The sequence below is a fragment of the Centruroides sculpturatus genome, unplaced genomic scaffold, assembly GCF_000671375.1.
Source record: "Centruroides sculpturatus isolate CEXI.00-Female unplaced genomic scaffold, Cexi_2.0 scaffold92, whole genome shotgun sequence".
Classification (NCBI taxonomy): domain Eukaryota; kingdom Metazoa; phylum Arthropoda; class Arachnida; order Scorpiones; family Buthidae; genus Centruroides; species Centruroides sculpturatus.
The window spans coordinates 446145-457640 of NW_019384394.1; the positions used below are offsets into that span (position 1 = coordinate 446145).

General features: G+C 27.4%; 1 protein-coding gene across 1 annotated transcript in view; it reads left to right on the top strand.

Annotated features, from left to right (window-relative positions):
* Positions 1-10573, top strand: part of LOC111618315 (IQ domain-containing protein G-like) — a 26474-nt gene extending 15901 nt beyond the window's left edge. The window contains exons 3-5 of the mRNA XM_023359816.1: positions 1345-1473; positions 4070-4313; positions 10553-10573. Coding sequence (XP_023215584.1) covers positions 1345-1473; positions 4070-4313; positions 10553-10573 — 394 coding nt within the window. The remainder of the gene's footprint in view (positions 1-1344; positions 1474-4069; positions 4314-10552) is intronic.
* The last annotated feature ends 923 nt before the right edge of the window (positions 10574-11496 follow it).

Here is an 11496-nt window from a genome sequence, read left to right on the forward strand (position 1 = left end):
GATATTTTAAAAAATTACTTCTACAGACACTTTCAATTTTTACTTAGAAATGGATAAATTCATTTATTATAAAAGAGACAAACGAAAATTTATTTGAAAAACACAAATATTTATTTTATTTGGATCTCTAATTAATAAAAAGCGACGAAACACTATTTTAAAGTGCATTTTTATTCAACTAATATATTTATAAATAATATGTACCCCAAAAAATAGCCAAAGCGCCAAATGATATTTTTTACGTCAAACTAAAAAAAGTAGCCACATTTGGCGCAATGTAGCCAAATCTTGCAACGATGGAAAAAAATACTAAATAAAGCTGGAGTTGTGACTCAAAGGATTATAAAGGGAAAAGGAGAGAAACAACAAAAGATAAAGAAGTGAGAAAGATTTGAAAATTAATGGTCAATATTTGCATAACAGAAGATCTATTTAACCTTTCTCACTACTTTTTATCTTTTGTCCTTTCTCTCCTTTTCCCAAATTCGGGTCTATAATCCTTCGAGTCACAACTCCAGCTTTATTTAGTAATTCTTCCTCATTCACACATCTCCAAGTATTCAAGTATTTGAAAATATTTTCTTTTCAATCAAAAATAAAATATGAATAAATGTTAACAGCTTTGTGAAACTTGTTTTTTTGAGTTTATGCCGTTGAAATAAATAAATAATAAAAATATTAAAACATTTGTCGATTTTGTTTACACGTTTATTGGGCCGCATTGGAACTTGCCTTGGGCCGCATGCGGCCCGCGGGCCGCGGGTTGGACACCCCTGATTTATGTTAAAATAGAAAATTTTAAAAAAATGATTTGTATTAAAATTTAATAAACTCCAAAATATTCAGTAGAATTTTTTGCTCATAAAATACATTATTAATAATAATAATAATAGTAATGTGTAAGTAAAATATTTAAAATTTTAGAATAATTAAATATATCATAAATAAAAATCTTAAAAGAGCATCAATTATCTGAATACTGATCAACCAAAACATCAGTTAACCAAAAGTGTTCCAGTCAGCAAATTCAAATTTTTGCTAGGGCTGTGGTGTTGCAGCCCTCTTCCACTCCCTGCCAAATTGAACTGTAGGCCTAGTTTAATGTATTACATTATGTAAGGTATGTATTTGTAAGACATGTGATACAAATTATATACAGTACAGTTTTGTGTTTAATATGTTTTTGTAAATGATCACTTATCTGAACAACCCCAGTCCCAAATTGTTTTGGGTAATCGATGCTCTACTGTAATAAAAATATTATATCTTTAACTGATTATAAAAATTTATTTTTATCTTAAAATGTTTATTATGAAATAATTTTAAAAAAACTGTATTTTGCAGAGATTATATTGAAAAAACAATATCAAGAATACAAACAGAACTTATAAAGGAAAGAACTTATAACAGTCTTCTAGAAGCAATTTCATATGAAAAAGAACAAAATATCATATTGGATGACACCAAGAAAAAGTTATAATCTTTCAAGTTCTAACTTAAATATTGAAAATAATTTTCCAAAAATTGTTTATTATAAAAAGATATTTAAAAGTCAAAATCTGTTGAATTTTAATTGTTTATAAATTCATTTTTGACACAAGAAAAATTAAGCAACATTTTAAAGTTTTGTTTAATTTCTTCATAAGATATGATAACATACTTCCATATTTCGAAACCGTGTTGTATCTTTATATTTGTTTTTCAAAACCGCAATGCAGCGTAATAATCAATGATGAATGAATGAATCAATAATCAATAATGAATGAGTTATGCCAAGTGTTGATTATTACGCTGCATTGCGGTTTTGAAAAATAACATAATTATGTTATTTTTCATATGATAACATAATTACAATATTCTTAAATTATGTGTATTTTTTACATATAAATGTTGAAATGTTATACAACACAGAAATATCTTAGTACTTTAATCATATCTATATTGTATTGAATATTAATGAATCAATATCAATATTAATGAACAATCTTGTAAAATATTGAAATTGTGAGTATATATTGAAAATATTGAGTGAAATATTGATATTACTAAATATTTTCAATGAGTGTAGTATCTGAAGTGATTTCATTGAAAATATAATGATCAATATAGACAACTTGGTCTCGTTTTGAGATGAATACTATACAAAGCTATCAAGTTATAATGTGTTTTTCAACTTTGATATGTCATTAAAATTGAAAAAACAATTTCTATAGCAAATTAGTTTTTATATAAATAAATATATATTTATATAAAAACTAATATATATATATATACAGTGGCACCTCATACTTCAAATTTAAAAATTGANACAAAAGTGTTACAGTGGCACCTCATACTTCAAATTTAAAAATTGAATTTTAATTTATTCTAGGATGCTGTTCAAACTAAATTGTTTGAAGTCCAGATATTTTTCCATTGTAAATAATGGAAAGTGAATTAATCCATTACCAGACACTAAACAATATCCATTTTGATAAACTTAAAATAGCAAATACTGTACACATAATTTAAAGTAAAAATAACACAATTAAATGACCAAAATAATAAATTAAAACTCAAAAACAATAAATAAAATACATTAATACTGTATAATAAAATGAAAATTGCATTTACTGGTTGCACACTGTTTACTTCCGCACCTTAAACATAGGCCCTAGATACATCACATCTACCGCTTTCATGCTTTGTAATAAGTTCCTTTTCATCTCAATCGTCAATATTACAATCTTCCTCTTAGACTTTGTTGCTTCCACACACTTCTTGGATGCCAGAATTAATAAGTAAATGTTATATTGGGTTGAATAGAAAGTTTTTGCATATTTATAACAGCTGTTAGTAAATGAGTTAAATTTCACAACTGTTATAATTAAATCACACATTATTGCTAATGTGGGATTGTATTTTTTGCTTAGAAGATTATTTTAAACGTTTTACATTATATTTTATATGAATAAAATTAAATTTAAATATGTTTGGATAAAAAGCATATTAGGCATATTATACTTTATGAGTTTCAGAAAAGATATAACACCATACAAACTGTAAAAGAATTCATAATGTGTATGGGAAAGATGCTTCTCAACTTCAAACATGTCAGGATGACGTTTAAAAAGTTCTGTTCAGGAATTTTGAACTGAAAGATACAAAATGTACACAGTTCTTAAAACCTGTACTGAGAAAAATTTCAGGAAGAAATTGTTAAAAATTGATGAATAACACTGAATATATATAACCAAACACATCAAGAATAAAGTTTTCAGTTCTTTTTTAAGAACTGAAAACATAGCATAATGTGAGAGTGAAAGCAAGAGATGATTTGGACACATAACAGAATTGCATTTACACTTTGAGTGCATTTTTTCACATGTGCAGTTCGAACTTTGAAGCATTGTTTGAACTCTGAAGCAAATTTCATCAAATTTAGCATTTGAACTCTGAAGTATAGGGTACCACTGTATATCTTAGAGCTTTGAAAATGGTTATTGCTGGAAATTGAACATATTTTTTTTATCATCATTTAATTCAAATTTCTATTCATATTGGCTTACAATAAATATTCTAATTTGCATCCATTGCATTCAAGGATATAGTGCACTTTGTTTAATCCAAACTAATTTTTGCACTGAGTTGTTTGAATTATCAAAAAGTTCAGGTTAGTGATTATACACAAAGAATTGGAAGTCAAATAAGACTGCAAATAAATATATGTATTTTTAAAAAATTCTTGTACCATTTTTTGCTAAATATGTTTATGCTAAAATATGTAGTAAATATTAATTTTACAAATTCATTCTTTTTAAAAAATAATCTATAATTCCTTTTTTGTTTTGGACTGGAACATTTAGTGATAAAATTAACAACATTAGTTTGGATTATGCAAAATTCAATTTAGTGCAGGTTTGCATTATCAAAAAGTGCACTATATTCAAAAATTGTTTGCTTAAAATATCTTAGATAGATAAGAAGCTATCAATAATTTCATATAAAGTGACATTATACTTACATTTTATAACCTTATCTTCTTATTTTAAAAGTGCATATATTTGTTAAAGATATTAATTTTATTTAGAGAATTAGAAATGAATGAAACTATAGAAGGATTAAAAGAAGAGATAACAAAAACAGTACAAAATACAATAAATAATTTACAAGAAAAGGAGATTGAAATAGCAGATAAGAAGCATTCTCTTCAAAAATCAAAAAAGAGAATTCAAATTGAAGTTGAATACATGTCAAATAAATCAAAAAATGCTATTGCACAGTGTAAAGAAAGAACTTCAATGAAATTGGATGTGAAGAGAAAACAACTAGAGGTGCATTTATCTATGAAAAATTTTATTTCATGTTTTGTTTTTTAAAAATATTTATAACCAAAAAATTATTGAAAGTATAAAGTGTTTATATTTTATAACAGAAATAACAAATGTTAATTAATAATTTAAGTAGTAGATAGAAAATAGTACAGGTTCTATTAATTATAATTTCTGATATATATATATATATCAGAAATTATACAATGTAGACATAAGATATTTTGTTCTGAATTTAAATTATTTACATATTTTTTTTAAAAAATAATATTCAAATCAATAATGATATGTATTCAATCACAATAATTAATAATAAAGGACAGTTTACAGGAGACTGTAGGAACCATTGTAACCCTAAGAATTTTTTTAAAAATCCTTAATAGCATCATTATTTCTTTAAATAGTTTTTATATATTACAGTAGTGTGCCATCCACGGAAGCTGTGGAAGCATTTCTTCCCTTGTATTTTATAAAATATAAATACATGTTGTGTGATTATTTTCATATTTTAATGTACTTTGAATTATTTAAAATTAATATTTTATTATAACTGCATTATATGTTTTATTACAAATATCTATACACGTGAAAAACAATGTATAAGATTGCTGTTGTATATTTGAATATAAATTTGTATATGCATATTCCCAATGGAAGCGCTGTATTGTTGAATACAGGATAGCTTCCATGATGAAAATATTTGAATGGTGTAAAGCAGCCAGATTGTACTCATTTGTGCATGCCCTTTACAGAGCACCAACCTCACACAGTTTAACTCATGGATGCTATGCACCAAAATATCATATAACGCTTCCAACGATTCTATCCAGGGATGGCACAGCTTTCCTATCATCAAATGTCACCGCATGCCACTGATATATTAATATTTTTATAATTTTCAATTTTGTTGTATTTTTATGTCGTAAGTTTATTTGGTTTATTTTACATAATTACGAAAGCAATAAAATTTTTGTGTATTGCTTATGTATTTCTGTAGATTAAAAATTACCCCACTCCAAGATCTATCTTTGCACACAATATTAAGATTGTTATAGAATTATGTTATGAAACTAAAACATAATTATATAAAAACATAATATAATAATAACACTTGATATTGTGTTTTATTATTTTTATANAACTATTATTTTTTTTAACCTAAGTAGCACTAAAGAGGAAACAAAAGTATACATCGTTCCAAAATGCATATGTAATAATAATTTAATGAAATAAAGTCATTGGAAACCTTTTGGATGTCAGAAGTGCTGTATTGAAATTCTTGGACTTAAGTATAAGGATTATAGAGAAAAGAAAGAAAGAATTTCAGCATCCCTTATCCACATAATCTGCATAAAGTTGTTTTTTGTGTTTATCACATATTGCAGTTTTATTCAAATTTATTGTAAAAATCTAATTTTTTACATTTGGTAATATTTTTATATTTGAGTTTTCTATTTCTGTATTATTTTCCTTTGATAGAGTTAAATATGTAATATATAATCTCAATTGTTCTAGTTTGGTTATTACACTAGTAATTAAAGTTAAAAATTTTTGATGCTAACAAAAATAAAAATTGATTAAATTTCTAGCAAAACTTATTTTTCATTTATTACAACTTGTTGGTTATATCTGTTAAAAGACACAGTTTGAAAAGGTGTGGGTTTAAAGGGGTGGTTTAACCAGTTTAAATTGTAATTACAAACTCTTATCCATGGAGCAATGACAGCTCCATAGCATGGGTTATATGGTGAGGTATGTTTTCTGAAGGCTTTATTTTTGTTTTCACAGTTTTCTGTGAATGATACATCATCATGAGTTATATGCACAAAATTATGGTAATAGTTAGTTTTAATATAATAATCCCTCCATTTATGTGAATTCACTTTTTAATAATTTTTCAACCATATTAATTTTAAATAATTACTTCATGGAAATAAATTATGATAACATCAAAAAGTAGGTTTCTGTTATTAGTAATCTCTTACCTAGATGTATATTTTAAAAAACTCTTTAGTTAAAACTTTTCTACTCCAATAAGAATAAAATACTGTATTTGAGAATATGGAACAGATTTTAAACATCTTTTCATGGCTTCATTTGCATGATTTTCATTTGCACATTGTTTTCGTGGAACCAATTATTTGTGTAAATGAAGGGATTACTGTATTTATTATTAGAAGTAATTAAAAGACTAATAAAAATTTTTAAATATTCTTAGAGATATAACTTTATATTTATAAAATTAATATTTTATTATAACTGCATTATATGTTTTATTACAAATATCTATACACGTGAAAAACAATGTATAAGATTGCTGTTGTATATTTGAATATAAATTTGTATATGCATATTCCCAATGGAAGCGCTGTATTGTTGAATACAGGATAGCTTCCATGATGAAAATATTTGAATGGTGTAAAGCAGCCAGATTGTACTCATTTGTGCATGCCCTTTACAGAGCACCAACCTCACACAGTTTAACTCATGGATGCTATGCACCAAAATATCATATAACGCTTCCAACGATTCTATCCAGGGATGGCACAGCTTTCCTATCATCAAATGTCACCGCATGCCACTGATATATTAATATTTTTATAATTTTCAATTTTGTTGTATTTTTATGTCGTAAGTTTATTTGGTTTATTTTACATAATTACGAAAGCAATAAAATTTTTGTGTATTGCTTATGTATTTCTGTAGATTAAAAATTACCCCACTCCAAGATCTATCTTTGCACACAATATTAAGATTGTTATAGAATTATGTTATGAAACTAANCTTCATATTTATTAAAACAATTTTTCCAATATTTTAAGTTCATAAATGCTTTTCCAAAACATATTTTTACTGTGTCAAATGTTAGTTTTCTTAAATTCTATCATATGAAAGTTTCTGCTTTTTCTTGATATTTTTCTATTTTCTTTCATTCATTCTTTTTGGCTATTTTACTGCCTTATTCATGTGTATTATATTATGTAACTAGCAGATGAGCCTGTGATTGTGATGTGCATGCGAAATTAGAGTTAGTCACAAAGGTAGACAAGATATGAAAACAATGAGATGATATATTTTGCATTTGCATTTTGATACAGATTCCTATTAGGGATTCTAATGTCACTGTACAATACGATGGTGTACAAATTTACAGCACGAACAATAGTTTGGTATATCCACTACACAGAAGGGTCCCTATCGTGACAATATGATCAATCCCAAACCTTAAAACTAAACTTAAATACTAACTAATTACTAATAACAGAAAAAGGATAGATGTAAGAGGATATAAGAAAGAATATATAGTAGAAGAAGGGATACCCAGGGTTTTTTTCAGTATATTACTCTTTGCCTATTTGTTGGATGGGATGCCACACATTCCTATATAAATGGTCCATTGTCTTATTCTTTAATAAAATCCTGACCATGTCTTCTTTTCTTTTGCTTAGTATTTTCTTTCCATTGCCTCATTGATAATACCTTGTGGGTAAAAATATCGTGAGAATGAATCAACACAATAAAACGTAAGTGCTTCTACGAGGGGAGAATTTATAACAAGCGTGCTTGGTGGAGCAGACGCTTATCAGGGGGAATCCACTGGACTCAATAGAGACTAGACAAAGACAACTATCAAATTCTACAAAATATTCCTTTAATATACTTGGGAGCATACAGTACTCCTAAGACAAAGATGAGACAAGGAAAATACTCAGTCCGACAAATCTAGTACATCGCGTATCATTAACAAAAATCTCCCGACAATAAACTGCTCAAGCACAAGTAACATGAAGACAGAAACATACCAACAGAAATGGGGTTTTGTCATATCTTTTCCTCTCCTTCACTCTGGGTAGAAAACAGTTCCAAATTCTGAAATCTCACACGGACTTGCTTGCACAATCTTTTTACCTTTTTCACGCACTTTCACAACCACTCTTACTTACCTACTTTCCCGTTCTCTCTCTACTTCCGTTCTGCTCTTCTCCCCCGAGACACACCCTACCATAAAACTCCCACCCATGGTTACACACCCCAGAATTACATAACTCCTCTCCACTGAGTCAGACCCACCATGTGGCAAAGGGGGGCAAGAAAAGACGTAAGGCACAACCTTAAGACAGGATCCTCTCTCTAAACTTCTTTCCGATATCTCCGGTCATTGCTAACATGACTCGGAGTGTTCTACACCACGTCCATACACGTTCCAGTCCTGGCAAAGAATGTCCTGCCTCTTGTCTTTTTGTCCTCAGAGTCCTGTTCTCTCCTTTGTTCCCTTCATTTCTTGGAACTGGTCATCCCACCCTAGGGAAAAAGATTAGATAAGAAAATTCTAGAAGGAAATAGAACAATAGAAAAAAGGGTAGAAAGGAAAAACTAAACTAAACTTAAATCATTATTTACAATAAATATGGCGTACAGCCACAAGCCCGATGTTGCTCAGACAAAAAGTAAAAGCAAAGATTAAATTATTAGATTATTTTGTATGTCTAACCCTATAATATAATATTATAGTATTTGATTTATAATTACAAAGGTTATCTTACATAAGAGTTTATCACACCAAGTGACCAATCTAACACATTTAAAAAAATTCTTTAAATTGTGTACAGTAGAGGAATAAAGAATTTTAAAATGTGTTAGATTGGTCACTAGGTATGATAAACCCTTACATAAGATAACCTTTCTTGTTATATAAATCAAATACTATAATATAACAAACATTAAAACAAAAATAAAATAGTTTACTTATTTCAGCCTACCATTATCACATTTATTATGATACTTGGATGGTATGAAATGGCACAATTTCATTGGTCAAGTAGATATTAATTGAAAATATGATATTTTAAATTTTTTAAGATATCATATTTTTTCCTGATGTTAACTCTAAGAAATCGTGTCATTCACAGTTGAATAACAAACGGTAATCTGCCAACCAATCAAATTTTTCAAACAAAAGGAATAAATATTTAAACTTTACACCCTTGAAAACTGCTTAATTGAAACATATTTTATGCTTGCCAGTAACCCTGTATTATGTAACTTTCCTATTCAAATGCCACCATCCACTGGCCTGATAGAAAGAAGGAACTGTTGCAAAAGGGTTTTGAAGTAATTTGACCAAAAGTCAAATTACTTCAAACCCCTTTCAGTAATTAGTAGTCATTGACCTCCTCCTGGAAGAGAGGATGGTCAATGACTACTAATTAATACCAGTTTACTATTAATATTTGAAAAGTGATGTTAGATAGGTTGTACATGTGATCAAAGTTGTTAACCTTAATGTCTGAGTCTTCATATAAAACTTGTTTAAATAAAATAATCTTGTCAAAATGCGAGAATAATTGCTTTTATGTGGTAATAAAGTGTTTATATTTTTGCAGCAGATTTTTTAAACTATGTGCGAAGTATCTTCTCATAAATATTGCATTTATAGAAAAATTATTGGGCTGCAGTTTGAAAAAACTGTAAACCTATAAATTTTCACTGTCTCCCCTCTGACTGTCTGTCCTTCCTTAATCTTGAGAAAGGAGTTATATAGATGAAAATTGAGACCAAATATGGAAAGCTTGGGGCAGGAAGTGCAGATTAACTATATATGAACTTTCAGTTTGGACTGGAAGTCACATTATTTCAGATTCAAAAGTTTCCACCAAACGGAGTTAGATAGATAACCAACACAACTCTTTTGCTAACAGGAAAAGTATGATGTTCAGGGGTAACACACCACTAAAAGAATTGAGAACATTGTGACAAAAAGTTGCAGTTCTGCATTTCGATTATGTCACTAAATAATTGCTCATTAGAATTAGTTTGGTTTATTTGGTTATGGCAATGTGACATGTGAACGATCTGCAGAGGGGATGCATTTTGAAAAGACTTGTATGTAAGGCTGGCCCCTAATTAGATGTTGCTAGTGTGAAGAAAATCCAGAAATCTGCATGTGGCCATGCCCAAACCCAAGACAAACTAACTACTGGTGTTTAGTTTATCCATTTGACTACTAGAGAGCACTTATTAAGAATATAATACACGTGTATAATTTACATAATACTTGTTTCTTTTGTCAGAAAATTTTACTCTTTTAAATTCTCTTTGGGCCCCTAACATTATAGGCATTTATGCAGTGCTTAACTAACTATATGTAGTAGTTACATCACTGCATGTATAATAGCAGTAGTTATGCCACTTCATGCAATTTATATTACATAAATTATATAATATAAATTGATTCTTTTCAGAGAGATATAATTATCCAATAAGCTATAAAATTGATAATTCATATATATTGAAAAATATAGGCAAATTCAGATTAAATGTTTTTTTTTAACTCTTAGAAACACTCATAAAAAATAAATAAAATGAAATAAAAAGTATTATAAGAAAACATTGGAAAAGATGATAGCTTAACATGTTGACTGCCACAAGTCATTAGGTAAAATGTTTTCTAGCACAATTCAGTTAGGATGTTATAAATTGAGTTATGCATACAATATTTCTTCCACTAAACTTGAAACAAAAGCTTAATATCTATGCACAAAAGCCAAAAATCTATGCACATTATCTTGTAGTTGATATATGAAACAAAATTCTTTGAATAGATCAGCTATATGATCAACTCAGATAAAACGAAACATAAACAAACTATTAGTTTGTTTGGAAAGTAATTTCATATTTTTTCTCTCTATAAATTCATCTGATTGTAGCTCATTGCAGATTATTTAATAGTAGTAAATTAATTATATTTTTAGATAGATTGCTTTTTTTTAAGAGTAGTTTAATGGTTTCATATCTTCTTTCTTTTTTCTCTGTATTTATCTAGTTATATCATATATTTATAGACCATGTTTTTGTTTTAATAATTTATATAATAGCAAACTCATTTTTAGAGTTATTAATTTAAATTTTAATATAATTAACTAAAATATAAATAAATAACCCTTAGCATGTAAAAATTAATCAAGTCAGCATATAAACATTGATTCATTTATGTAAATAAATAAATGTATCTGGTTAATATTACAATAATAATAATAATAATAATTTATGAAAATATTTAACACTTAAAAAAAAAAACATTATTTTTTAATTAATATATGAATTTATAAAGAAATAATTTTGTATTTAAATAATTATATAAAGAAATAATTTTGTTATCTAAATATTCATTAATTTAATTGCCAGT